Here is a 27,483-nt window from a genome sequence, read left to right as displayed (position 1 = left end):
GGGATACATCCACTGAAGTCTAATCAAGGAAGTTGTTGGCTGCCGAGTATAACCACCTCGACGTCTGGCGCGACGAGCCCCTGGCAGGGTGTGTAGCTCAGGTATATAGGTACGAATGCTCCCTGTCATTTGAGGCGGAGTTTGAACCCAACAGGCTGGGGAGCCTGCGGAACAGAATATTTCTTTCGGAGATGGTTACAGTGGCTTCTTGGTTTACTGGCCCTCTTTCTAACTCGCTATGGCTCACTCTCTATTACGGGATGACACACTCGCAACAAAGTTTTGGGAAAAGGCTTGGGGCAACTCCTGGCCCCATCGGACATCAGGAAAGGTCTCCGTGGCAAAAAACCTTCCCGACGAGGACGTACCAATGTCAATCGACCCTGACGCGGACGACGAGGACGACAGCGGCGATCCTGATGACGACCTCAGCACGACCCCAACCGAGTGGGAGTACACCTGTTTGCACGAAATGCAGTCCGTCGTGAAGGCATGCGACGGAGACCTTCGTTCTGCAGAAGACGTGCTCGTGATCCGATCTGAATACGAGTGGCTCCGAGAGACGATGGAGACTGGCTATCTGCAAGGCGATCAGTCGATAGTGGTGACAGGTCAACCGGGGATTGGTGCGTAGGCTATCTGTGGGGAGGTGCTGATTATGCTAACGCGTGAGCAGGCAAGACAGTCTTCCTCCTGTACCTTCTTCTGCATCGTCTCGAACACAAACTCCCTACAGCGATCCACTTGTTACGCAGCATCGTTGTGTTCAACCAAGAGGGTGCGACAATGTGGGATGTGAGCGCGAAAATAATCATTCCGGAGGACTACTGGGCTCTCGAGGACTCCAACGACACCGTCATTAAGCCGTGCGAGTCCTTCCGGCTATCCGCCGCACGCCTCGTCGTAACCTCGTCACCGAAACCTGACAGATGGCATGGTTGGCTCACGCAAGCCAACGGGTCATCAGTCGTCTCAGAACTACCTCGTCCGCTCGAGATTATGGCTATCTTGTATGTGTACATTCATTGTTCTTCCCTCTGTACAGGTTTAACCATTATGCATGGCGCTTGAACAGGAAGGAGTTTCAGTTGCTCAAGCTCGATACGGACGAGGCGATGCGAGCTACCGAAGAGGCGTATCATCTCATCAACAAGTGGGGTCCGTGCACTCGGAAGATCATCGCCATTATGCGCAAATACCCAGACAACCACTCCTCGAAAGAGGACCAGTTCGAGGGTTTGGCCAAAGATGCAGCGATAGCCGTCTGTGCGCATCCCTCCGCACTCAGGTCACACGGTACAGTGGTCGCACCCCACAGCACAGGGTCTTCCATTCTCTTCCTATCCCCATATCGTCCGCGGGACCCGGTTACTCGCCGAGTCACCTCTTCCAGCCTCTCGATTCCTTATATCCCTACGCCCTTCCTGACGAGAATTTTCAATAGTGAGCGCGTCCAGCAGACGAATGACAAAGCCCTGGAACTCTTCAACTCGCTCTCTACCCACGCTTTCACGAGGTCATCTTCAGCCTGGCACTTTGAGAGATGCATGCATGCCTACCTGTGCGGCAACTCTCAGCCCCTTTCCATCTTCTTCGCTCAGCACTCGTCGACTATGACGCCGTCGCAGCAGTTGCTCGTCGGCACAGCCAGTGCTCTCGCACGATGCAGCATGTATCCGGCCTTCTACTGGCTTCCGTCGGCGAGCAATTTCCCTGGCATCGACGGTGTTCTCGCGGATAGCGCGAACGTCTATGCGGTACAAGCCACAATCTCGGACGATCACCGCAGTCCTGCCGATGGGCTCCGGAAGTTGTGGACGAAGTTCGATCGCAAGATTCGGCAGGCGCGTGCTTGGCACGTCGTCTTCGTCGCCCCATCCGAGGACTTGGCGAGAGGGCTCGCGGCGAGGTGCACGGGCGAGATGGGAGATCTTACTCTTGGACGGTCCAAGGTTCCGGTGAAGATTTGGGGTTGTGTTCTGTCGCAGTAAGCCCAGCGTATCACATCTCGATTGAGCAATGCTGACGAGGAGCGCAGAGTTGTTACAGGAGACATCAGGGCATAGCATGCATCGCGTTGGTTGGATACTCCGTAAGCGCCGACACACGACATTGTATTTGTAAGTAAGTCTCCCTCAAATTCGATTATAAATATATGTCGGCTACGTCGTGTGGTAGAGAATGAGTTAGTGCGTTTGTAGTTTGATTTTTGGCTTGCGTTGCGCCTTGTACCGCGAAGCAGAGCGTGTGCAGAACACGTGCGGTCCGAATGGCCAGATTCTGCTGGCGAGGGCACCTACCTACGAGGCTACACAACTGTGGCGCGATAATCTCTCTAAGTGAAAGAATACCCGCCTTCTCGCAGTAGGTACTCACGAAAGTATGGATCCAACGGCAGCCCTGAACGGAGGCATGGATGTGTTTCTCTGCCAAGCACAGCTGCAATGCAGTAGATGAATGTGACCAGCTAGACACAGCCGACGGTAGCGATAATCTCACAACCGACGCACGCACCACGTACTCAACCGCACAAAAGGCACATCTAGCTTCGGGAGTTGAGTACTTGAGTCCAAGTGGAAGACGATCATATCTATATCAACAGACATCAAGAATGAGACGACGCTGCTACACCGAGTTTCAGTCCACTGTCCATCCGTGCATCCATCTTCACAATCGTCTCTTTTGTCGTTGCCATGATGTGGGGGTGCCATAAATAGTGCCGGCGTAGACCACGCGGCTTCCGGAGTGCTTACAACCTGACGATGAGCTGCTTGATACCCGACATCCACAACCCAATGTCGTCCGTGAGCGATCCGCGTGTGAGCAAATCCATATGGATCGCCATCGCCTGCTCACGGTCATGCGCCTCCATAGCTGCGCAGAGAAGGTCAGCAGGCTTTCTAGACGGGTAGCACGCGATGAGGCAGTCACAACGTACCCCGAGTGAGTATCAGGAGCTGTTCGCAGACAGGCCTTGACAGCGTCTCGCAGTTCAGCGCGTCGAACAACGGATTGATACGTCGCTCCAGATCATCGACCATACGACGTTGTTGAGGCTAGAAGTAGACCAGTCAGACCCAGCTCGCAATTTGAACCTTTTTCGACACCTACAGGCGTGACTTGCTTCAGCTGCTCGAGCTGGCTGGAGACGACTTGGAAGACCGGACGGAGCTCGTCTGGTATGTGGCTGCGGTCACCAGGTGCTAGAATATCATGTGAGTTCGCAGAATCATCCACCAACGCAAGATTCTACTCACGATACTTCGGGGCGGGAGGTCCTGGCTTCGCACGTGGCGGCGCCGGCGCACCTCCTGGAGTCGCACCTCGTGGCGGACCCGCCGGGGGCGGCGCTCCGCCCTGAGGGTGACCTGCCATCGGTGGAGGCGCCATACCGGGACCGCCCTGAGGACCAGGGAAGTGCTGCTGCGCTTGAGGCGGGGGCGCGTAGGGGCCAGGCTGTTGCTGAGACAGCGGGGGAGCGTAGGGACCTGAGGGAGCCGGACCAGCCCCGGGAGGTGGCGTGGCGCGTGCGAACTGTGGAGGTGCATGGCCATATCCTCCTGCACCGGGTGGGGAGAACGGTTGGTGCCCGTGTGGTGGCGGCGGAGGGGTCCGTCCAGGGATCGGGCCTGCAGGAGGCGCGCCGTACGGGCCTTGAGGCGGCGGACGGACCATTCCTGGGCCAGGAGGCGGCGGGCCTTGCTGAGACGGCATACGCTGAGGAGGAGGTGCCATATGCGAGGGAGGAGGTCCAGGAGGACCTGATGGCGGACGAGCATGCGGGGGATACTGACCAGGGCCGGGAGGGCCAGAAGGAATCGAACCACGGTGACCTGCTTGGGGAGGTGGAGGAGGGCGTTGCTGGACGCTGCCAGGACGAGGGGGAGGTGGAAGGTTGCCCGGAGGCGGCGACCCTCCGAAGCCAATGGTAGGAGAAGGCGCGTTGGGGAAAGGCGAAGTAATCGCAGCGGGCTTGCCAGCGTTGGCATTGGCGGGGGTACGACGAGCACTGATGGCAGCAGGCGCATCGTTCCAGCCTCCGTTGTCACGCTTAGGCGGAGGGGCGAGCGGGGGTGCGGACGGCGTGGATGTAGCGCCACGGGCATGCGGCGGCGGCGGAGGGACCATCGGCTGCTGTGGCTGGGGCTGTGCAGGGCCGCGGTAGTACTGTCCGTAAGCCTGACCACTTGCAGGCTGGTACGGCAACTGGGACTGCTGCTGTTGCTGCTGTTGATGCTGTTGTTGGGCTGGAGGGACAGGGGGCTGGTACGGGTTCGGGGCCTGTGTAGTGGCGGGCTGGTACGGCTCGTAGATCGATGAGGCTGTTGTCGACTGGCTGAAGGGCTGCTGAGTGGGCGCCGAGTACTGACCGTACCCATACACATTGCTCGTGGAAGCCACGGGAGCCGCCTTTGCAGGGACAGCAGGACCGGTCGCACCGTAGGACGCAGTACGAGAAGGAATCTCGTTAGCAGCCTTGAGCAGACGATCACGGCCAATCGTGAAGTCGTACGGGGAGCCCGCGGCGCCGTGGTAATCCGCCGGGACAAGCTTGAGGAACGCGACCGCCTCCTTGACGAGTGTCTGGGCAGCAAGCAGATCCGCATACTCGAAGTAGCGATCGTACAAACCCGAGAGCTTGTACGTCCGAACGGTCGAGTCACCGCTCTGCGTCGCAATGTTGAGGTCCTCGTCCGTGTAGTTGATGGCCTTGCGGAATACTGTCACCTTCTCGATGAACGTCTGCAGCGCGAGCGCGTGGGCGGTGTAGAGCGAGCCATCGAGATGCTCAGCATCAGAAACAAGACGCTTCTCCTCCTCCGTGAGCTCCTCAATCCAGATGTTGACAAGACGCTCCAAGCGCCCAGCAGCAAGGTAGGTGAGCGTGGCATGGCGGCGGAGCTCCGCATACTTCGCCTCTGCGTCGGGGACACCTGACGCCTTAACGATGTTCGAGTGGAACTCGAGACGCTGACCGAGCTGCTCAGCCAGACCAGGGAACTCCTCCTGGCTCGCGAACGTGCAGAGCACGACGAAGATCTCCTGCCACTCCTGCAGGTCTGCGTTCTGGACAATGTCGTCGAGGTCGTTGGTGACGATCGACTGGAACAGGCGCAGGTACGGGAACGCGGTCGTGCGGCGCTCAAAGTACGCCTTCTGCGTGCGCGCGAGGAGCTCGGGGCCACCCTTGACGGCCAGCAGGATCGCATCAGCAAAGCGGTCGGAAGAGAGGCAGAGCGAAACAGCAGACTCGAAGTCGCCAAGAACAAGCGCCTTCGTCACAAGGCGGTCCGTCTCCGACTCGTCGTTCGGGTATATCCTGAACGTGTTGTCCTTCAGCGCCTCCGAGGCGACAGACGAGGGACGCGAGCCGATGGTAGCCGCGACTGATGAGTCGAGAGGGTAGTTATGGTGGGGGATACGTATGTTGTCGTCGTCAGCCGTTCGTGCAGTGCCAATGCTGCCGAAGAAGTCCGCCGCAGCGTCGCCCTGGGGCGTGCCAATCACGTCGTCACCGAACAGACTAGGGGCCGTGGTCGTCGACTCGCCGTCAGCCTGGCGCGTGACGCTGGTCGTGTCGGACGCGGCGCTAGCAGAGACTTCGGACGGGGTCGCCTCAGCGGCCAACGCCGCGCTATCAATGGTTTCGTCACCCTCACCCTCGTCTTCCTCCTCGCCACCTTCCGGCGACGCCTCGCGCTCAGGCTCGGCGAAGGAGACAACGGGCTCATGGACCTTAAGGTCAGTCTCAGTCACGTCCTGTTCAACAGTAGCGTTGGCCCGATCGGCAGCGGCCTTCTTCAGGTTAGCGACCGCCTCAGCTACACGAGCAGCGACCTCTTCCTTCGAGAAACCAAGAAGGGTGATGAGCTCGTCCCGGGAGTTCGCCTTGAAGAGGCTGAGCAACGCCCTCCACGTCGCCGATGCGTCGTCAGCAGAAGTCTTCTCTTCAGCAAGCTCCTTCAGGTTTTCCGCCTCGATAGACGACTGCAACTTCTGCGCGCGCTCGACGATCGTGTTCTCCGTGACGACCTTGCGGATGTGCACCACGCTGCTCTGGTTGTGGCCCTGTGCTGAGGGGAGGTTCGACACCGTGACCAGCTTACCGCCGTAGCCGAACGAGTTCGAGACAGGGCGCCGGAGCCACTTGGGAGGGTGCTTGAGCGAGAGCGTAGCCTGGTTCGCGCGCGTGAAGCCTGGCGCACCAAAGATGTCGGACGCGTCTGGCTGCGGCGCAACCTGAGGCGCCTCGTTCGCCTCGTTGGTGGACTGAATCGAGTGGATGCCGATCGTGCCGTCGAAGAACGCAGCTGCGAACAGATCCGGGTTGCGTGGGCACCAGTCAACCTGGAACGCCCAGTTGTCTGCAGAGGGGAGCTGTGCGTACGTGAGCAGAAGTGTAGACATGAAGCATACAGCGGATACGCACCTCTCCAATGATCTCTGACGTTTGAGGGTTCCAGCACAGTGCACGGTTGTCCTTGCCGCACGACAGCAGCAAGTCGGGGTCCTGCTTGCACCACGATAGCGACAGTACTCCCTTCTCGTGGCCAGTCAAGATCTGGAGCCGACTGTCAACTTTGTCATGCCATAGGTTAACTGAGCTCATACCTTCTCCGGGGCGCGGGCGTTACGCAGATCCCAAACCATGATAACCGGGGATGCGTCATCCTCCGACGAGGTGACGAGCCGGGTGGCCTGTTCCCCAAAAGTCAAACGATGCGTAAAGACAGATAGAAACGGGACGTACGTTGTCTGGGTGCCACGCAACATCGCTCATACCTCTCCGTCCACCCATCGCCATGCCGGGGCCGCCGAACCCTTGCATGCCGCCCATGGTACCCGCACCGCCACCATACGCCAGAGCAGCAACCTCCCTCTTCCCCCTCAGATCCCACACGACCGTGTATCCCGTGCTGCTCGACGCAGCCAACGCGTATTGGACGTGATGGTTCCATGCTAATGCGGTGATCTCATCGAGTTTCGTACTACGCGTCCCGGGGGAGTAAGGCTTGCTTGGGTCCTTCAGGTCCCAGACGTAGATCTGCCAAACGTGTCAATATGATGAGAGATGAGAAAAACGAGCCGTAGACAGGTGATGAGAGTTGTGCACACATGCGGTGCTTCAGCTAGTCTCGAAACCAGGCGGTCTCTGCCCGTTTAACGAAAGGGAGGCAGACGGATAATAACCTAGAAAGAGACGCATCTATACCGTCTAGTGACTTTCGTGGTGGCGGGCGGGGTGTTGTCACGCCCGGCATATTGCCGCCCATCCTCTCTCCGCCCGCCCAAGGCTTTCTCAAACTGGTTACGACCCCACTAGCCCCACCTACGCGCGAGGCAGCAATCACTCTCGACCTCGTACAAGCTGCTACTATGCGTGAACACGTCTTTGGACCCTGCGGCGCCTCATCCGCGACCCCGACGGAGAGCAAGCGGCGGAGCGGACTCCAGAGGTGATTCGGAGAGTCAAGACGGTCGGCGTAAAGGCGCTGCTTGGGGCGGGGAGCGGAGTGCGTAGGTGACGTTCCGTGACAGACTCATAATACCCCACCCGCCACCACGACATTCACCAGACGGTTAGGACCCGACTCCGCAGAAAGTCGGATCCACTGGGAATTGAGTCTTGTCAATACGAGTGCCCCCGGAAAGATAATGTGCATATCGCGCTCGAGCTCGCACGCAGCCCCGTTGCTCCATGCGACATCACAGAGAAGCTCCCATCGCGTCTTCATCTGTGAGGGCAAAGGCATCCCGGAACTTTGCTCGGGAGAGTCAATGGCAGGTTTAGTTATGTGGGGGAGCTGAACGCTCGCAATCTCATCCTTAAATCACCCAACGAGATCCCCAGATCTTATGAAGTCACGGAACGCAAAGCGACAAGTGGCTCGGACGAGCAACTGCGGCACTGGTGATCGCTTAAGGAGGCGGAGAGGCGCGACGAGTCACTGCGACGTGTCTGAGACCTCTCCACGCCGTTTGTCCGACGGACAGTCCGCCGGACAAGCCTCCCAATCGCTTAGACGTTCCTCCGACTCTGCCTCCGTTCTGTGCCATTTCCCGTCCTTTTTGGAACGTCCTAACCGTCTGGTTTCGAGACTAGTGCTCAGCTGATACACGAGCTCGAGATTTGCACCGTGTTGACGCGTACGACTTGCTGCATATACGGAGAAGAGCGCACTCACCTCGCCATTAACCGCACCAGAAGAGAACAGGTTCGGCTGGATGGGGTTAAAGTCAAGCCCACGTATAGGACCGGTATGCGTCTTGTTGCGGAGTATCAGCGATTCGGAGGGACTACGTCATGTCTTGAGGACGAATACGCGTACGAACACAACACGAGCACTCACTCTGCACTTGCGACAATCTTCTCCGGGTCCCATATATCCAGCTCGCCGTTCTCCATGCCCGCGACGATCACGCCGCGGGGGCGCTCTGCGTTGACGTACCCCCATGCTAACCGGTTGAATCTACGCGTCCTCAGCACACGCACACCCGCCGGCGTCGCGCCACGCACCGTGAAGTCGTCGTGACCGTCCCCTTCGAACCTGCCTGTCCCTCACCACCGAGGTCGAATTGATTCCGGTCGAGGAAGTCCGGAGCCCATACTTCGAGTTGGCCGTTGTTGCTGAAGGACTCGTCCAGAGCCCCCGCGACCGTGCCGGTCGCCAGCAACGGCAGCGACGGCGATGGTGACCATGCGAAGGTCGACGTCCGATGGATTTCTTTGAGTTTCATGAGGGACGAGTAAGAGAAGTAGTGTAGTAGGATCAATTGGCGCGTAAGTAGTTAGAGCAGACGTGTCATGACGCGAACCAGGCGCACCCCAGTCCCCACCATCAATCATTTCCTTATACGGATGTCCTTGACGACTGGGTGCGATGTGTCTAAGCGAAACGCCAACATATTCCAACGAAGTAAGTATCCCACTCGTAACTTGGATATGTTACCAGCGCAAGTATGCTTCTAAGTAGGTGCAGCGATCCATCTGAATCCAGCAAGAGAAGGATATACCATCTCCGGCTCGCCGACTGACATGGTTCAAGCTTGGTGTAGCCAGAGTCAATTGGCATCATCTAATCACACAGAAAGCACGCAACCTACAGGTACCAAACAGACTGATCCTCAAACTCGGGGATACCATGCTCGTCCTCATACGCCTCCTGCCACTTCGCAAGCCGCTCCATCACGTCCGCCCACTCCTCCTCCGTCTCTGCGCCCTCTAGCCACTTCCTATCCTCGCCTAGCTGCAACGCCCGCTGCCAAGCCCTCGCAAGCAACTGCGCCTTCCCGCGACCAAGGCGTCTCCATGGTTCGACGTACTTCTTCCCGTCCTCCGGAAGCACGCCGACGTCCTTCAGATACTGCACGAGGTTATCTTGGTAGTCCTGGTCTGTCTCCGACTCCGCGACCAGGCGATGGCCGACGTAGTAAGGGTCGAGTCCCGCCTCTCGGAGCTTGTCCTCGCGCTTGACGAGTTCCTCGAGCATGTCGGCCCGTGTAGGCAGTATAGAGGGATTAGCGAGCACATGTGCGATGAGGAGACTCTGCGCAATGTCCGACGGACAGTTCGCAACAAGGACAGGGAGCCCTACGAATGCGAGCGCGGTCGGAGGGATGCCGGGTGCGAGGCTGAAGATGTGCCGATGCGTAGGGAAGATGTAGCGGAAGTTCGTGACGAGGGACGGTGCGGTCGTCGAGTTGTACGTGGTGTCTGGGTCGACGTCGAGCACGGACGAATGCGGCGGGCTCAGGAACGGTACCCGAAACTCGTAGCCCGTTCCGAGAATGATGGAATCGACGTCCTCTAGGGACGTGCCGTCCTCGAAGACAATGGAGGTGTTGGTGAAGTATGCGATGCGGGGCTTGGGGATAACTGTCGCACCAGGCGTCGGCTCGCTGTTCGGGGTGAGGGATTGGTATGCCTACACGAGTTGTCACGATCAGAACTTCTTGTAACGGCACAGAAGGTTCTCACCAGACGTGCGGTCTTGCACACTTGCAGCGCCGCATCCCGCCCACTCGCTCCGGCACCTACAATGACAACAATCCGGTTCGTGTACTTGGCCGGGTCGCGGTAGTAGATGGAGTGCAAAATCTGGCGCTTCGGGGTGCCACGAGGAGTGTTCGCAAGCCATCCTTCGGTGCCATCCCACTGCGGAATATGAGGGTAGTGATTGTGCCCGTTGGCGACAATGAGATGGTCGAAACTCCTCTTGCTGACGTGCGAAGGTCCGCCCGGTTGTTGGACCTCGACTACAACATCCCACTCCCCCTGCTCGCTATCTCCCACCCAGTCCGCCGCAACGACCTTGTGATGAAAGTGCAGGTACGCTGTCAAGTTGTAGTGCTCCGCGTAGTCTGCGTGATACTGTTGAACGTATTCATGAGACGGGAATAACGGCGTGAGAGGCGGGTACGTAAACCCCGGGTAGGTCATTGTCGGGTGCGGGGTGTTGGTATGCAGCAGCGGGTACAGCGGGGATTCCGGCAGTTTCGGGAAGTGAGGGAGTGGACCTGGAGGGTCCGGGAGCCATACGCCTCCCACGTCGCGGCGCTGCTCGTAGAGTACGACCTCCCAGCCCTGCCGGACATCTTCTGGCAGGTCGAAGATGGTCTTCAGGATGGCAAGGCCGCCGCTGCCTGCGCCAACGATAGCGATGGACTTGGAAGGGCTCTTGACGTGCGGGAGCGCCGAGAAGGGTTCCTGGTGTGCGAGAGCGGCTAACGGGAGCAGAACGAACGTGAAGGAGACAAGGCGGACCATGGCGACTCACGTAGCAGACAAGCCGCAGCACGCAGAAGATAATGCAGCCAAGGTCCCCAGCGATCCGGGAAGGGAAACATGCTTATATACGGCTTGCTGCATTAGTGCGTCTCTCTGGAGGTGTTATTGCTCGATGGAGGAGTGATATGGCGCAATCTTCTATTAGTGACATTGTCCTTCTCGGCACCAGTTCTAGCCTACGCTTACTTACCATGACGTGAGTAAGGCCGAAGGCGCAGTGTCGGAGCACTAGTTCTATGACAAAGGGCGTAGACGGTAGGACGATGGCGGTCGAATTGAGACGCTCGGGGACAGAAAGCCATCTGGTGAATGACATTCATATTGTTGAAAATGACACTGCCTGGATTGACGTACGGAATGATCCTAGGTGCAACGGATACAAGCCTGAAGAGAAAGCTGTGGCAAAAGCCTCGGCGGGGATGAACAGGTCGTATAGATTCATCATTCTGGACTCGGCGTACCTGACCTGGACACTCCGATGTGAGACGATTGCCCGTATCGATAACAACTTGGCCAGGTGGAGGTCGTCAGAGTCTATCGCGAGATGCTGGCTAAAGGGGATGGAGAACAGTATGCGTGTGGACTGGATCATCACGAGCGACGAGGTCAAAACGAGTGTTAGCGACAAGCGTAGCGAGCGAGTGCATAAAACGTGGGACCCATATAATGTGTATCCCATCCGAAAGCGGAGTTTTGTACTTCGGTCATCGACCCAACCAAAAGATTTGTTGGAAGCAGGGGTTTTAGTGGGTACCCTACCGTCCTCGGGGCGTTGGCGAGGAGCCCCACACTAATGCGACCATTGTGGCCGCGTGCGTGATGCATTTACTCCTCAAGGGTGAACAGAGGAAGTCTATGACCGAGCGATACCCAGCTGGATGAGGGACACAACGCGCCCTGCCCCAGGCTTGCGCACAGAAAAAGCTTCCAGTCTCGGTCTTCCGACTGCATTTAGCAACCTAGACGCTGGCGATCCCCAACTCAACATCGCCACGTGGTAAACGATTTTGTACTACGTAGTAAACATCCCCGATGCATCAGATGCGAAGACTCCATTCCACTCACTAGTTTCGCACCCGTGGCTTTGCCACTCCCAGAGGATGTTTCGCCTTCGGCTCAACGCTACATATGCGTATCACGGGCTTCGCCTTTGGCTCAGTGCTAGCCTGGCATATGCACATTATGGACTTCGCTTCCGGCTTCATGTTCAATAAAATGATGAATGTATAAGTCATTGAACGTGAACCCCGCCCCAGTAGCCCGTTGAACCTCATCAGCTCATCCCGTTGGCCGTCAGCCCATTGCGTCAGCCCGTACCTGTTAGCCATACCCTGATGCATGTCCATCCTGTTCACGGATCAGCCCATCATGTCAGCCAATGCTTCAAGTAAAACTCAGTTCAGAAACAGACAGAACTTAGAAGTGCGCCTGTCACTCTGTTAGCCTGTCATGTTAGCGCGTTAGCCCGTCATGTTGGCCCGTTAGCCCATCATGTTGTCCAATGCATATGGTCATTCCCATGCTGGAAAACCTGCAGGGGGCGCCTCGCAAAACTCGGCGCAGCCAGACCTTGCAAAGCTCAGCACGGACCTCTGGCGCAGGAGCCGGTCATGTCAGCCCGTTATGTTAGCCCACGCACATGTAGTTCTCATATTGCAGGGAGCGCCTCGTAAACTCGGCGCAAGACAGTCGGGACTGGGGCCTCGCAGGCTCGGCCGGTACCCAGGGCGCCTCGCAAGCTCGGCACGGTCCCAGAGCGCACATGGAAGCCACGCGGCACCACATGGCATCCATGTGTCGCAGACGCCCCCTTCTCCCATTCTTTATAGACTACGAGAGTGCCATTTTAGCTGACCGAGTAGATGTAGTGAATACTTATATCGGCTTTCAGCGCTCTTGGGCGCACTCTATCGACAACGCAATTATGACTAATACTGCGTCCATAGTACTGTTTAAGTCAGGCAAATACATATCGTGCGTAGACTCCTGTTCCGAGCTTCTCTACAGGGCGCTGGGTAACTTGTCTGACTGACGTCAGGTCCAGGCCGAGTATAGTGACTTCGGGACTGGCATCGCAGCTAGAAATCACTGGACATATCGCCTGGAACTCTGGTATTATACGAAGCTCGACATATGTTATAACTTCAAAGGTGGCGATCATTTTCCTACTTTCAGAATTTTGCTGGTACAACTGACCGATCTGTTCTCAGGTGAAGGAAGGTGAACTTCAGTCAGTCAGCAATACCTCCCATACCCGGATTACATTCCTACACCATGTAATCTCAGATGCCCTTCCTCACACAGTATTAGGAAGGCAGTCCTCACAGTGCGTACGTACGCATCCGGGCCTCGGTAGTTGTGAGCGCCGGGCGTTCAGTATGGCAACAAACAGAAAACAACAGCGCCTCCGCCAGCAAACGGAGGAGACGGGCGCTTCGGCTTGTGCAACAAGCCGCGAGCTGCGAACATACAACGAAGAGACGTCGTGGAAGATGCACGCTCTTCGTCAGGAAATACTGCCTCCTAGCGGTGTAGAGTTCGCGGCATGTCTCAAGTTTACACCATCAACACTCCCGCAGGCAGGCTCCTCCTCGCAGACTGGCCGCACGCTCTTCAACGTTGTTGTGGCACGCTCAAGTCTTCTTCGCATCTTCGAGGTCAGGGAAGAGCCAGCTCCGGTATCCGCGCAGCAGGACGATGAGAAGGAGCGGCGCGCGAGCGTGCGCAGGGGGACGGAGGCGGTCGAGGGCGAGGTCGAGATGGACGGGACGGGAGACGGCTTCGTGAACGTGGGCACGGTCAAGGTGAATACGCTTCGGGTAACGAGTCCTTTGTCGTCGCTGCAGACAACAATGCCATTCCTCGTTCTCCATCCCGACGGCGCGCGTGGGCTTCTGCCAGTGAGAACCTTTTGCTGACCCGTGTCCGTATCGTCTCTAGTCTACTGGTCAGAACGGCATCTCTCATCCACCCACTGTCAACCGTTTCTATCTTGTCCGTGAACACCGACTTCATGGCACCGTCACCGGACTGGAGGCCATACGTATCGTGCACTCGTTGGAGGACAAACTGGACAGGCTGTTGGTTTCGTTCAAAGACGCGAAGGTGCGTAGTATCCGTCTCTCAGCAAAACACCCTCTCATTCTGTCACGCCACAGATTGCACTACTCGAATGGTCGGATTCGACTCACGATGTTATTACCGTCTCAATTCATACCTATGAAAGGGCTCCTCAACTGGTGAGTCTCTGCCATTGTTCGCATCCCTTTTACCGCAGCGGAGTACTACGCTGTTCGCAAGTCTCGCCCCCGCCCTTTTATGCATTCTTCTAATTCTGCCTGGGCTCTTGCATACCATGCGACCGTCTTATCCGTTTGTTGAACGACATTCTGGGGCAACATATTTGGCCACTAGCCTCCGTTTCCTCAGACTTGCACACCCTTGACATGATGCATTCGAAGTTCGCATGCCTGACTCACCCCTCAACAGATGGCCCTGGATGCTCCGCTTTTCAAGGCTCAACTTCGCGTTGATCCATCATCTCGATGTGCAGCGTTGTCTTTGCCAAAGGACTCCCTCGCTATCCTTCCATTTTACCAAAGCCAGGCCGAGCTCGACCTCATGGAGCAAGAAACCAGTCAGGCGAGAGACGTCCCTTACTCCCCCAGCTTCGTTCTGGACCTCGCAAATGACGTCGACAAGCGAATACGGAACGTAATTGACTTCGCGTTCCTGCCTGGCTTTCACAACCCGACCATCGCCGTCCTCTGCCAGAGCCAGCAGACATGGACCGGGTAGGTCTTCGGCGCTTCTTTTCTGGCGCATCTTACTCACGTTCTTCCAGGCGACTAAAAGAGTACAAGGATACGGTCGGGCTGTACATCTTCACGCTCGACCTGATCACGAACAACTACCCGGTCATCAGTGGAGTCGAAGGCTTACCCTATGACTGCTTCGCCCTCACACCGTGTTCAACCTCCATGGGCGGAGTCGTTATCCTTGCCAGCAACTCCATCCTCTTCGTGGACCAGTCCGGCCGCCGGGTCATGCTGCCTGTGAACGGATGGCCTCCCAGAATCAGCGACCTACCAATGCCCACGCTGACGCCCCAGGAGCAAGCACGCGACCTCTTGCTCGAGGGATCGCGCTTCACCTTCGTAGATGAGCGCACGCTCTTCCTGTTCCTCCGCGATGGCACGGTCTATCCCATTGAGCTGATCCAGGACGGGAAGATGGTGTCGCGCCTGTCGATGTCTCCCGCGCTTGCCCAGACGACGGTCCCGACTACCGTGAAGAGGATTGGAGAGGACCACGTGTTCGTTGGCAGCATCGTCGGGCCCTCCGTCCTGCTCCGCACTGCACGGGTAGAGGAAGAAATCGTCGACGAGGATGTCGATATGGCTTCCGGACCGGCTGTTGTAGACACGGCGAACCAGATGGACGTGATGGATGACGATGAAGGTGGGCGTTCTGTCGCAGCGCGTGCGAGTGCTCTCTGACAGTGTACGTTCAGACCTCTACGGACCGTCGACGGACGCAGACAAGCCAACAGCTAATGGTACCGCCAACGGTGCTGTTGACTCGGTTCGGAAGCGGATCGTGGTGCATCTCTCCCTGTGCGATGCGATCCCCGCGCATGGTCCAATCTCCGACATGACGTTCGGCATTGCGCGCAACGGCGTACGTAGTGTCAAAGTGCAGAGAGCCATCGCTTACCTTTGTTTACAGGATCGACAAGTTCCAGAGCTGATGGCAGCTACGGGTTCAGGCCACCTGGGTAGTTTCTACCTCTTCCAGGTATGAGTAACGGCCTCATCGCAAGGAACGAAGCTGACAGATGATACGGCCCACAGAGAGACATGCCGACGCGTTCAAAACGTAAACTCCATGCCATCGGAGGCGGTCGTGGGATGTGGTCCCTCCCGATCCGACAGTCGGTCAAGTCCAACGGGGGGACTTTCGAAAAGCCCACGCACCCTCTCCGCGGAGAAGTCGACACGCTCATCATCAGCACGGACGCGAACCCGTCGCCAGGACTGTCGCGGGTTGGTACTCGTAACGGCCGCACACATGACGAGTAGCTCACCAATTTCTACTAGATATCTACACGCTCTGCTCAGTCCGACATTGCCATCACGACTCGCATCCCAGGGGTGACGTTGGGTGCGGCTCCGTTCTTCCAGGGAACTGCGATTTTGCATGTCATGTTCAACGTCAGCAACGTCATCCGAGTGCTTGAACCTGGTATGTAGCAGTTCGTAGAGGATGACACCGTGTGTTGACGAAGCAGTAGACGGAAGCGAACGACAGAGCATCAAGGATCTCGATGGCAACACGCCGAGGCCGAGGATCAAGTCGTGCAGCATATGCGACCCGTTCATCCTCATCATTCGAGAGGACGACACCATAGGGTTGTTCATAGGAGAGATCGAGCGAGGTAAGATTAGGCGGAAGGACATGTCCCCTATGGGCGAGAAGGTTAATGGTTTCGGGCTGCATTTCTTGAGGAACCTCCGTGCTCACTGGAATGCCGATGCAGACGTCCAAGTATCTAGCTGGATACTTCTACACAGACACAAGCGGGCTCTTCCAATCGTTTTTGAACACGGAGGTTCCTGCAGAGACACCAACATCGACGTTGCAAAGCGCAATGAACTCTGGAAGCAAGAGCCAGTGGCTAGTCCTCGTCCGCCCACAAGGCGTTGTTGAGGTGAGGGCTCCTACATTGAACTGCGACTCGCACCTGACCATCCACCTGACAGATCTGGACGCTGCCGAAGCTGACACTGGCGTTCTCCACGACACTGCTGGCTACCCTTGACCCGGTGATCACCGACTCGCTCGATCCTCCCGCCCAGTCGCTGCCGCAGGATCCACCAAGAAAGCCACAAGAGCTCGACATCGAGCAGATTGTCATAGCGCCTCTAGGAGAGTCGCAACCTCGCCCGCATCTCATTGTACGTTACGTGAAGCGTCTGCTCGACATGAACCGCAGAGGTGTTCTAACAAGGATCCGCTCGCGCAGGTGTTCCTCCGTTCAGGACTGCTTGCGATCTACGAGGCCGTCGCGACGGCGCCTCCAGCGGAGCCACTGCCCTCTACCCGATCCTCGACGCTTCTTGTCAAGTTCGTCAAGGTCGTGTCCCGGGCGTTCGACATACAACACACCGAGGAGGAGCAGAGGTCCGTTTTAGCCGAGCAGAAGCGCATCTCGCGCCTGCTTCTGCCCTTCGTGACTTCTCCTGCGCCGGGCCAGACGTATTCTGGGGTGTTCTTCACGGGCGATCGGCCATGCTGGATAGTCTCGACGGACAAGGGCGGCGTGCGGGTGTTCCCGTCAGGGCACAACGTCGTGCACGCGTTCACGACATGCTCCCTGTGGGAGTCCAGGGGAGACTTCCTCCTCTACTCGGACGAGGTACGTGCGGGTGCCTGCGAGGGGAGCTCCGAGCGGAGTGCGGACGAGCTGACTGACTGACTTCATGACGTGCGTGCGTGTGTTCCAGGGCCCCAGTCTGGTGGAATGGATGCCTGGGGTGCTCTTGGACGCCCATCTCCCCGCGCGCTCCATACCACGTTCGCGGCCATACTCAAACATCGTGTTCGACGCCTCGACCTCGCTCGTCGTCGCGGCCTCGTCGTTCATGAACCGGTTCGCGTCATATGACGAGGACGGGAACATCGTCTGGGAGCCTGATAGTGAGTGTATAAAGGGTCGCTATCTCTTGTCTACGCGCGGCTACTGACTGGTGCGATCTCACCGCAGGCCCTAACATCTCTTTCCCTTACTGCGAGACTGCCACGCTCGAGCTTATCTCGCCTGATGGCTGGATCACTATGGACGGGTAAGCACACACATGCACGCAGCTCGCGTCGAGGGTGGGCGATGTGAAGTGTTGGCTGACTCGCGATTGTGTGTTTGTGTGTGGTGTGTGCAGGTATGAGTTCGCGGCGAACGAGTTCGTCAACTGCGTCGTGTCCGTGCCGCTTGAGACCTTGAGCACCGAATCTGGAATGAAGGACTTCATCGCGGTCGGGACCACCATCAATCGCGGCGAGGATCTCGCAGTCAAGGGCGCGGTGAGCACAATCCGCCGCCTGTTGTTCAGTATCAGTATGGTCCGATGAGCCAGGGCTGACGTGCGGCGCTCCAGGTGTACATATTCGAGATCGTCGAGGTGGTGCCAGACACGAGCACGAACATCAAGCGTTGGTGGCGGCTCAAGCTGCTTTGCCGCGACGAGGCAAAGGGTCCCGTCACCTTCTTGTGTGGCATGGACGGCTACCTCGTCTCGTCCATGGGGCAGAAGGTACGTGCGCATGCAACGGATGGTCCCTTCATGCAACATGGCAACATGCGATGCAATGAAGTATTGGACTTTCCGCCGGCATGCCTATGTGCTGAAATTACCCTATGCTGTGCAGATCTTCGTGCGCGCGTTCGATTTAGACGAACGGTTAGTCGGCGTAGCGTTCCTCGACGTCGGGGTGTACGTGACGTCCCTGCGGGCGGTGAAGAACCTGCTGGTGATTGGCGACGCAGTCAAGAGCGTGTGGTTCGTGGCGTTCCAGGTCGGTTAACCATGCCTGTCTGCTCCTCCTCCTCGTATCTGCTGACCGCCTTGCGCACACGCAGGAGGACCCGTACAAGCTCGTGATCCTCGGGAAGGACCCGCAACACTGCTGCGTGACAAGAGCCGACCTGTTCTTTGCGGACGGGCACGTCTCGCTCGTGACCTGCGACGAAGAAGGCGTCGTCAGAATCTACGCCTACGATCCTCATGGTGCGTCTTCGTCTCTTCTCGTCTCTTCTCGTCCTCTCGCATCCTGGTCTTCCCCAGTGCTAGTGCTAGTGCTAGCTTAGCGGAAGCGAGAACGGGCCGGACTGACCGACCGCGCGCACAGACCCGGAGTCGAAGAGCGGCCAGCATCTCCTGCGCCGCACCGAGTTCCACGGGCAGACAGAGTACCGGAGCTCGCTGCTGGTGGCCCGTCGGCCGAAGAACGGAGACCCGGAGATCCCCCAGGCCCGGCTTGTGTGCGGTACGCAGCGTCCGCAAACTTCGAGGGTTGTTTATGTTCCGCTGGCTGACGCAGCTCGTTCTGTCCCTGTTGCGTGTTTGTTCGGCATTGTGTTTGCTTTGCCTCGTCCTCTCCCTTCTAGGTGCGGTCGACGGCTCGCTCACGACGCTGACCTATGTCGACGAGAACGCGGCGAAGCGCCTGCACCTGCTGCAGGGCCAGCTGATCCGCACCGTGCAGCATGTGGCGGCTCTTAACCCCAAGGCCTTCCGGTGAGTGGTCCTGAAGTCCTAGTCTAGCCCCGCGCGCGTGCGCGGGCTTTACGAGCCGGTGGGTGCTGATACACGATTTCCCATGCCCATGATAACCCTCAACGCACCCCACTCGACACACGATACACGATACTGGACACACGACACACGATACTCGGCGCAGCATGGTGCGGAACGAGTATGTCTCGAGGCCGCTATCAAAAGGGATACTGGACGGAAACCTGCTGGCGACGTTCGAGGAGCTGCCTATCGCGCGCCAGCACGAAGTCACCCGCCAGATTGGCACGGACCGCGCGACGGTGCTCAAGGACTGGGTGGCCCTCGTCGGCGCGTGGTGATTGGTATCCTTTCCTCAGGTCGTGTGTAATTTACAATTTTACGCCTCTAGCTTCTTGTGCATAGTGCACAGTGCTATTCCACCTCCTTCATGCCTTGCCGTATCTGTTAGAGAGCTACATACTAGTGGCTGACCCAAATCCCCGCGCGAGACAGGAGGCACACGACACGATACGGACGGACGGACGGACGGACGGACTGACGTTTTCCGCATGTTCTTCAGCCTTTGCTAAGCGCCGGTTGGACCGAGGGTGAAGAACGCTTCCCGCCGGATCAGAGCTTTGAACTCTACCTCTCTGAACTCAGACTCGGAGAACTCGCGGGCCGTGGGCCTCATGGCTTTGTCGTGCTACTATACTGCGACTCTGACAGTCCCTGTCTAATCAACGCCCTGTGCTGTGGCGGCGAACGTGGACACTGGTAATAGGAACCGGTGAGAAGGACGGCCGGGGGCTGATGCTCAGACTGCCTCTCAGCCTCTGCAATCAATGAGTGGTACAGATCGTCCACGCCTAGTATGGCACACTGCATACCGGGCATGCCTCTCGTCTTCCCGCGTTCATAGACGATGACGCCAGGTGCGTCAGGCTCAGTTGGTATCAGTCTCAGTCTGCCCGTCACGCCACGCACGCAGGGAAGTTCTCATAGTGATGGCATTGCAGATTGTAACATGCCCGGATTGTGGAAAGGCAAAGGCATGCGTGTGTGCCAGTGTCCTCGGCCGGGCTGTCGCCGCGCGCTATCTGAATCAGAGGCAGAGTCCGAGTGTGCTGTCACGGTCCCAGGCTCACTTCACGTCCCCCCGTCCCCGTGCGCGCGTGCCCGATCTCCTGGCGTGGCAAGGCGTAGTACTACTACTAGTGGGGCGCCGTCCGTGCACCACGCACAGGCATGTTCGCCAAATGGAATACTCGTGTATGTGAACACGCCTTCCCTTCGCAGCGGGTCTCCCTGATCATCGTCTGGGCCGCGGTCAGTATGCGCATGCATATGAAGTGTGTGATACATCATCATGATATGCACGATGGTATGGTATATACAGGGGCGGACCCTGTGCTGTCCGACCTCCCCGCCTTGCCAGCTCACGGCTGCCGCTCGCCCAGGCTCCCGCACACCAAGTATGCTCTCGTCGCTCGGATTCGACAACAAGGGCGCCAGCCGCAATAACCACAGCGGCTCCCGAGTACGTCCCATCCCATCCTTTTCTTTCCTCGAGCGTCGCGCGACGGGGGTCGCTGACTCGAGTGCGCTGTTGAACTTTGCAGCTCCTCCCTAACGTCCCCAGGGGCTTCTCCGTCCACGTCTTCAAGAACCCTACAGTAACGCTCCCTGCCCATTCGAACGCCCTCGCTCCGCCGATGCCTCCCGTGGTGATCCCGTCCAAGTACGACACGCGCCCGTCTAATGGCGGCGGCGGCCAGTGGACGCGACAGCAGAGCTATCACGCGTCACACACCACGACAGACTCGTCGGAGAGGAAGCAGCTGCAAGCAGCGCCAGCGCCGCCTTCGCAGGACCACCGTCTCGTCCACGTCCCTGCCGCCACGCAGGCGCTGGCATGGCCGGTCGAGACGAAGCACTCGCACTCGCACTCACACTCACGTTCGCATTCGCATACGCATTCGCACTCTCATTCTCGGTCGTCCAAGTCGGCGAAGAGCTACGGGATATACCCGAGCCTGGTGGGGGACGTGTACGTGTACGAGCGCTCCATCTCGTCGGTATCTTTTGATGACCTGGAGCGCGACGAGCTCGCGAGCTCGCCATCTTCCGAGTCGTCGTCGTCGTCAAGCTCGAGCGGTGACTCGGATCTCTACGGGGACCTCGAGCTGAGCAACAACAGCAGCAACAACAACACAGCCACGATAACGTACCCCCGCCTCGGCGGGCGAGGCCCGGGGAATTTCAACGTGGAGATCTCGTCGACGCGGGCGAGCAGTTCCACGGAGACTCTCGAGAGCACTTTGGCTGTGGCTGCGCCGCGCGCGGGCACGCGGCCCAATGTTGCCTCCTCTCTTCCACCACCACCACCCCCACCCGCACTTGCCCCCCTGCCCGCACCTGTTCTTGCTGCGCCCCCTCGCCCCGCATCGACGCGCCCACAACCACACCCAGAGAGGGATAGTTCGACCGTTGCCATTGCACGCTCGGCTGTCCCGCTGACACGCGCGGAAACCCAGAGCCAGAGCCAGAGCCGCGTACAAAGGAGCATCTCCATCTCCGCGCACGCGACCGTGCCCCCGATCCAACTTGCCTCTGCCCCCCTCGACGACCCCTCCGACGACAGCAGCGACAGCGAGACCGTCATCTCCGCGACCCACGCCAACGACATGGTCGTCGACATGCTTGGTGCGCCCCAGTGGGCAGGCCCGACGGGCTACGGCACGTACCCGGGCCCCATGCGGAGCTCGACGCCCTTCCGCAGGTCCTCAGACCCGACAACGTACAGACGCGACGCGCCCCCGCCCCCGCCCCCGCCCCAGCCGACGTCCGCCCCGATCCCTGTCCCGCGCGACCCCCGCGACGTGCGCCCCGGCGTGTACCGCGAGGACAGCGGCGAGCCCGCCCACCCGCGCGCGCCCCCAGGCCTGTCCGGGACAGTTGCCACGCCGCCTGATGCCAATAGCAGCGGGCGGCCGCGGAGCCCGCCACGCACGCGGGACACGCTGGCCTCGTCGTCGTCGTCGTCGCCGTCGTCGTCATCGCCGACGCACAGCTCGCCGGCTTCTCGATCGCCCCGTCAAAGTCCCGGGGGTTCGAACCCCGGGGCGCCCATCAGGAACGGAACTGCAGAGATGGGCTCTTCTTCCACGTACCCCCCACCACCACCACCAGCACACGCCTTGCAGCAGGCTCAGCCCCCGCTGCCGTCCTCGTCGTCCTCGCCGCCGCGTCGCGAGGTGCGCGCGCCGTCCCCGCAGCACAACACGCCCCCGCCAAGCGCCAGCCAGACGCCCTCGCCCCATGGCAGTCCCACCGCGCCAAATCCAAATCCAAACGGACTCGTCGTCGCCGCGACAGTCGCCAAGCGCAGCGTGCGCTGGACCGAGAACCTCGTATGTCCGTCGCCCGTGCCCCCAGAGAGCCGCAGGAAGGGCTGGTTCAACCGCCGCGGGTGAGTTCTATCTGATCGTGTGAGCAGTAGCTGCTGCTGCTGCTGCTGTGAGAACGCCGTCTAATGCCCCCGGGGTTCGCAGCGACCAGCTCTGGACGAACGACGGCCAGTACAAGATGCCCGAGCCGGGGACGGAGTACCCGCCGGACCTTGCTGTGAGTATTTTTCGAGAGTTCCTTCGTGTTTGGGCTACTATGTGATCTATTCGCGGTGCTGACGGACTCGCTCGACGGCAGCACTATCCTGAGCCGAACGCGGGCTGGATGAACGAGGAGGGCGTCCGCATTGATATGCAGCACCGACTCATTCCCAAACAGCCCCTCCGCTCCGCGCTGAAACGCGCCAAACCGCTCAGCGCGTGAATGCCCTGCCCTGCCCTTGGCCTTCGCTGCTTCGCTGCTTTGCCCTTTCCCCCATTCCCCGTTTCCCTTTTCCTTTTCCTTGCGCTTTCGCTTTCCCGTTCTCCGATTTGCATCGCGCTCTCGTCATTCAGCAGTCAGCATTCCGAGCCTCCAAGCATTCCAAGCATTCCAAGCATACCCATTGCCCTATCTTTATTCGTCAGAGGAGCCTAATGCCCTCAGATTTACCTCACCTGGATATTATACCGACCACCACGACCCCACCCACGACCCACCACGACCCTCCACGACACCCTCACGACATCGACATCAACGCCGGAGATGGGGATGGAGATGGAGTTCGGTATGGAGTGGTTCGCTGCGCTATATGATATGACCTGACCTGTCCGTGACCCGTATTATGACAATGTCCGCCCGGGGGCGGGCGGGGAGGAGTTTCTAACGAATCCGATAAGTAGTTAATGCCGCACAGGCGGCGACGCTGAATGTAAATTATGCCCATGTACATACAGTATGCAGTACTACGATACAACCGTGCTATGATTCTGAATACAGCTACATCCGGATCTTCCACGAGACTGTGCGATACATCATACAAGCATTGGTAGGTATACAACAGCGGGCAGGCCAGGGTAGGGGGGCAGGGCAATAGCAGCAGAGAGCGAACACCGAAGGGCGAAAGGGCGAAGGCTAATCCGAAATCTCAATGACATCGTCCTCAGAGAGCGTCCTGCTCGAGCTCGAAGCGACAGCGCGACCGTTGAGGCTCTTGCGCGCCCTCTTCAGCGGGGGAGCCAAGTTCCCCTTCGCCTTCTCCTTCGCCTGCGCCTGTGCGTCCTTCGCATTACCGGCTCCGGCTCCGGCAGCGGCAGACACACGACGCCCCCGCCCGCGCAGGCTCGTCTGCCACTCGTCGTCCTCGCTCTTCCAGTCCTCGATGTCAGAGTCCGAGTCGGACACGACGAACCCGCCCATCTCCGCCTTGTACCGCTCCTCGTCCGTCGGGGCCTCGTCGTCCGCCTCAGCCCCGACCCCGACCCCGGCTCCGACCCCGGCTCCAGTGCCGTGGCCGCCGCCGTCGTCCTTCTCGTCGTCCGTGCTCGGGGGCGTGAGGCTCACTTCGATGCGCTTCCTCTTTCCGCGCGGCTTCGGCTTCTCCTTCTCCTTCTCGCTCGGACTCCAGGTCGAAGCTGCCGCCTTGTCCTTGTCCTTCTTCGCGCTCCCGGGCCCGGGCCCTAGCGCAGCGCACTTGCGTGCCCTCGCCGCCTTCTTGTTGACGAGCGCACAGTCGAACGCGGGGCCCTTGCCGCGCTCGATGTCCGCGCGCTCGTGCGCGGTGAACAGCCCGGCCTTGGGGGCCGGCTTGAGGTACACGTTCACCGTGTACGACGTCGGGCTGAAGCTGAGCGCGAGGAAGCCCTCGACGAGCAGCCGCACGCACAGCGTCTCCGTTTGCTGAGGGCCGCGAAGGAAGAAGAAAGAAAGAAGAAAGAAGAGGATCGTCAGTGCTAGTGCCTGATAGTGGCAGGCGCAGCCCGGTCCCCCCAAACCACATCCATGACGAATGCGGTCGAGGGGAGCCAGCCAGAGAACAGAGAACGGAGAATAGAGGATAGAGAATAGAGAACAGAGAACACACATACCTCTCTCGACAGCTCGACCTTCCCGCCCGCAACCTCGTGCACGTCCACGCTCGCCTTCTCCTTGCCCTTCCCCCCTCTGCCCTTGCCCCTGCTCTTCGCCGCGTCCGGCGCCTTCTCCTTGCCCCCTCCCCCTCCCAGCCCGCGCGCGAGGTCGCACAGCTGCGCCATCGTCAGCTCCCTGCCGACCTCCTCGGCCACGCGCAGGAGCTGCCACGCGGCGACACGCGCGCGCGCGCCGAGGTGCTCCACCGTCTCGGGCGGGCGCGTGCAGTTGTCGCAGTGCCCGCAGCGCGTGAGCGTGTCCTCCTCGCTCGTCGCCCACGAGTCCATCGAGACCTTCGACGACTTGTTGAAGTAGCTGCGGGACAAGGGGAACGAAAAAAAAAAACAAAGCTCTGGTCAGCCGTGCGAGGGGAAGGGACGGGGTAGAACGGGCGCGAAGTACTTTGCGAACTGGATCTTGCGACACTCCTCGACGTCGCTGGCGAAGGCGAGCATTGCAAGCGCTGCTGGATGTCAATACTCGTGCCTGAGAGGAGGAGGGGGCACGCAGACGCACCTTTCTCTTGGCCGCCGCGCTCGCTGTAGGTGAGCGACGCGATGCGCGTGGCGTCTTGGGCCCTGTAGTACAGCACGCAGTCCGCATCCTTGCCGTCGCGGCCTGCGCGACCCGACTCTTGGTAGAAGCCATCTAGGGATTTCTGCAGATCATTCAGTCAGACAGACGTCCATGGCCCCATCTCCGTGTTCACCGGGACATCACGTACCGAGAGCTGAACCACAGCGGATCTGTCAGAATGGCGCGTGAGAAGTAAGAGAGAACTAGCTTACAGTGTGGTGGATGACGAACCGCACGTCGCCCTTGTCTATACCCAAACCGAACGCTGGAGGGCCGAAATTAGAGATGTGCACGTACCCTCACAGGAATGGTACGACATACCTATGGTGGCACAGACTACTTTCACGCGGCCCTCGCGCCACTGTCGATGTAGCATGTCCTTGACAGCATCTGGCACGTCGGCGTGGTACACGCCGGTCTTGATCTCTCCCTCGCTTAGCGTGGTCAAGGCCTCCGCCACCGATTCGGTATCCTGTTCCAAGTGATCAGCGGGGTTACGCACGGTGATAGTAGCATGGCACGAACCTTCTTCGTGAGGCAGTAGATAATTCCAGTGTCGTTTGGGTGGTTGCTGAGGATGTAGTCGCGCATCGCTGCGATGCTATCGTTTGACCCGGCTGGCTTCGGCAGCACGTGGTAGTGCAGGTTCTTCCGGTACAGCGAGGTGGAGAAGAGCACGGTGCCGTCGTGATCTGCTGCTGAGGCCATGGTCAGCTTCGGCATGCGGAGGGTCTTGCGGAGGTCTGCCAGGACTTGTGCCGGACAGGTGGCGGAGAGCGCTAGGATGGGGACGTCGGGGAACCTTTCTCGCAGTATGGATAACTTCTGATAGTCCGGACTGTTTTGCGATGTTCTCTCAGCTGATACCAGAGCAGAATACAGCGAGTGAACACACACCGGAAGTCGTGTCCTAGCGAAGAAACACAGTGCGCTTCATCTATGACAAACCGCGCTATAGAAGTACATTAGCGTCTTTCCGCTGTTGCTATCCCGGCTGCGACACGAACCAAGTTTGCGAGCCTTATGCAGCTTGTCCAGTGCGGCCTGGAATTTCTTGCTGCTGGCTATCTTCTCGGGCTGAGGGATGTGCATTAGATTCCATGAGGGCGCTTGCAGGTCCGTGACATACGGTTACGTAGCAGAGTTTAATCTCGGGCCCTACGAAATGGCCCGATGCCATCGCTTGTAAACGTTTGAATGCGCGATCGCTTTCTTCTCGCGAAGTCCCTCCTGTGAGCATGACGGCGTCAACTGGAGAGCGAACGCATTAGCTCCGCGAAGGTAGGGTAGTGAGTGACACGCGGCGGACCCTTGACCTCATGCAAGTGCATGACTTGGTCCGAAATAAGGGCCACAAGGGGCGAGATGACGAGAGTGCAGCCGGGCTGCATCAGTGCGGGAAGTTGGTAGCTCAGCGATTTGCCACCGCCTAGATGAGATTTAGGACCAAGACTATACGCATTACAAGACGTGGGGACACGCACCTGTGGGCATGATAGCAACGATGTCGCGCCTGTCCATATTAGCGTTGCAGATGCTGCACGTCGAGAGAATCAAAATGCGACCGTGTTCACCAGCGGACAAACAGACTCACCCTTCCTGGCACAGCCGAAACACGTTGTGACCAAAGACACTCTCCAGCTTCGCCTGCAACGCGCCGCTCCATTCAAACGCGGAGGAGTTGTAGTCGAGTGCTTTGCCCTTGCCCTTGGTGTCCCTCCGGGGGGCGAAAACGGCGGATTCTGCCCTCTGCTTCTCTTCCATCTCCTGGTACAGCACTTGCAGGCAAGACTCAACGCGGGCAGCCTCTGCGGCCAGTTTCGCCTTTTTCTCCTCAAACTCCCTGATTTCGGCAGCGATGTCCTCTACCGTGCGTTCCTTCGAACTGGATGCACGAGCTTGGCCGTTCGTGGCAGCAGCTTTGCTGCTCGCTTGTCGCGCGTTGTAGTCCTGGAGAGACAGTCGCAATGCAAGTGCCATATCCTCTTCTTCCCTCTACGCCTAATCGTCAATGCGAGAAAGTCTTACGCAAGTACTAGCAGGATACGTACATTTCTGATATCATCTTCCTCCTCGACGTCGTGAATCACTTGGTTTGGGTCCATGGTGAGGCTTCAAGGATGCAGCAGATGTCAAGAAACGCGTTGCCGTGAGACAAGGAGAGGGAATTCTGTAGCGTGTGAAAGGAGATAGAGGCTGATAGAGGCAGAGGCCAGAAGGACACGCGAGTCGCGACGCGCGCATGTCGCGCTTCCAAGGCACGTGATCTTAGCTCCAGCGCCAAAATGCTGGACTTTGTCGAAGTGAGAGTTTTGTCAGCTTGTT

At 58.8% G+C, this 27,483-nt stretch overlaps 7 protein-coding genes across 7 annotated transcripts; 4 read left to right on the top strand and 3 right to left on the bottom strand.

Moving 5' to 3' along the window:
• The first annotated feature begins 245 nt into the window (after positions 1 to 245).
• L226DRAFT_490073 (uncharacterized protein) lies at positions 246 to 2,294 on the top strand. The gene is made up of 4 exons (XM_067677307.1): positions 246 to 626; positions 677 to 1,010; positions 1,076 to 1,987; positions 2,039 to 2,294. The coding sequence occupies exons 1-4, from the start codon at positions 371 to 373 to the stop codon at positions 2,064 to 2,066; spliced, it is 1,530 nt and encodes a 509-aa protein (XP_067533129.1). The 5' UTR covers positions 246 to 370; the 3' UTR covers positions 2,067 to 2,294.
• A 118-nt stretch (positions 2,295 to 2,412) lies between these two features.
• On the bottom strand, positions 2,413 to 8,769 carry L226DRAFT_511676 (uncharacterized protein). Its single transcript, XM_067678309.1, has 10 exons — positions 8,519 to 8,769; positions 8,352 to 8,471; positions 8,187 to 8,298; positions 6,752 to 7,045; positions 6,613 to 6,699; positions 6,431 to 6,562; positions 3,258 to 6,378; positions 3,112 to 3,203; positions 2,939 to 3,056; positions 2,413 to 2,874 (listed from the first exon to the last, which is right to left on the bottom strand). The coding sequence occupies exons 1-10, from the start codon at positions 8,737 to 8,739 to the stop codon at positions 2,750 to 2,752; spliced, it is 4,422 nt and encodes a 1,473-aa protein (XP_067533128.1). The 5' UTR covers positions 8,740 to 8,769; the 3' UTR covers positions 2,413 to 2,749.
• Positions 8,770 to 9,101: 332 nt separating this feature from the next.
• Positions 9,102 to 10,768, bottom strand: L226DRAFT_546875 (FAD/NAD(P)-binding domain-containing protein; the record flags this gene model as incomplete). The annotated part of the gene is made up of 2 exons (XM_067682451.1): positions 9,102 to 9,926; positions 9,980 to 10,768. The coding sequence occupies 2 exons, from the start codon at positions 10,766 to 10,768 to the stop codon at positions 9,102 to 9,104; spliced, it is 1,614 nt and encodes a 537-aa protein (XP_067533127.1).
• A 302-nt stretch (positions 10,769 to 11,070) lies between these two features.
• Positions 11,071 to 11,667, top strand: L226DRAFT_149690 (uncharacterized protein). Its single transcript, XM_067672427.1, has 2 exons — positions 11,071 to 11,094; positions 11,157 to 11,667. Exon 2 carries the CDS (start codon positions 11,209 to 11,211, stop codon positions 11,581 to 11,583), a length of 375 nt encoding a protein of 124 aa, XP_067533126.1. The 5' UTR covers positions 11,071 to 11,094; positions 11,157 to 11,208; the 3' UTR covers positions 11,584 to 11,667.
• A 1,572-nt stretch (positions 11,668 to 13,239) lies between these two features.
• On the top strand, positions 13,240 to 19,582 carry L226DRAFT_490064 (uncharacterized protein). Its single transcript, XM_067677306.1, has 22 exons — positions 13,240 to 13,593; positions 13,730 to 13,894; positions 13,948 to 14,028; positions 14,279 to 14,583; positions 14,634 to 15,250; positions 15,303 to 15,469; positions 15,518 to 15,586; positions 15,643 to 15,834; positions 15,889 to 16,033; positions 16,083 to 16,267; positions 16,329 to 16,499; positions 16,552 to 16,746; positions 16,815 to 17,207; positions 17,296 to 17,488; positions 17,556 to 17,634; positions 17,728 to 17,869; positions 17,944 to 18,099; positions 18,215 to 18,361; positions 18,426 to 18,573; positions 18,695 to 18,832; positions 18,954 to 19,083; positions 19,247 to 19,582. The coding sequence occupies exons 1-22, from the start codon at positions 13,282 to 13,284 to the stop codon at positions 19,419 to 19,421; spliced, it is 4,305 nt and encodes a 1,434-aa protein (XP_067533125.1). The 5' UTR covers positions 13,240 to 13,281; the 3' UTR covers positions 19,422 to 19,582.
• Positions 19,583 to 20,431: 849 nt separating this feature from the next.
• On the top strand, positions 20,432 to 22,896 carry L226DRAFT_572991 (uncharacterized protein; the record flags this gene model as incomplete). The annotated part of the gene is made up of 5 exons (XM_067684762.1): positions 20,432 to 20,446; positions 20,501 to 20,602; positions 20,685 to 22,534; positions 22,617 to 22,689; positions 22,771 to 22,896. 5 exons carry the CDS (start codon positions 20,432 to 20,434, stop codon positions 22,894 to 22,896), a joined length of 2,166 nt encoding a protein of 721 aa, XP_067533124.1.
• A 475-nt stretch (positions 22,897 to 23,371) lies between these two features.
• L226DRAFT_537070 (ATP-dependent DNA helicase) lies at positions 23,372 to 27,358 on the bottom strand. Its single transcript, XM_067681244.1, is given in 15 exon segments — positions 23,372 to 24,351; positions 24,540 to 24,897; positions 24,985 to 25,045; positions 25,099 to 25,241; positions 25,355 to 25,360; positions 25,372 to 25,423; positions 25,480 to 25,630; positions 25,684 to 25,996; positions 26,056 to 26,110; positions 26,166 to 26,235; positions 26,288 to 26,409; positions 26,468 to 26,587; positions 26,643 to 26,695; positions 26,753 to 27,153; positions 27,210 to 27,358. 15 exon segments carry the CDS (start codon positions 27,261 to 27,263, stop codon positions 23,587 to 23,589), a joined length of 2,724 nt encoding a protein of 907 aa, XP_067533123.1. The 5' UTR covers positions 27,264 to 27,358; the 3' UTR covers positions 23,372 to 23,586.
• Positions 27,359 to 27,483: the final 125 nt, after the last annotated feature.

Source organism: Lentinus tigrinus (assembly GCF_003813185.1).
Source record: "Lentinus tigrinus ALCF2SS1-7 unplaced genomic scaffold L226scaffold_22, whole genome shotgun sequence".
Taxonomy (NCBI): Eukaryota; Fungi; Basidiomycota; class Agaricomycetes; order Polyporales; family Polyporaceae; genus Lentinus; species Lentinus tigrinus.
The sequence above is the reverse complement of the archived record's forward strand: the minus strand, read 5'-3'. Positions and strand labels throughout refer to the sequence as shown.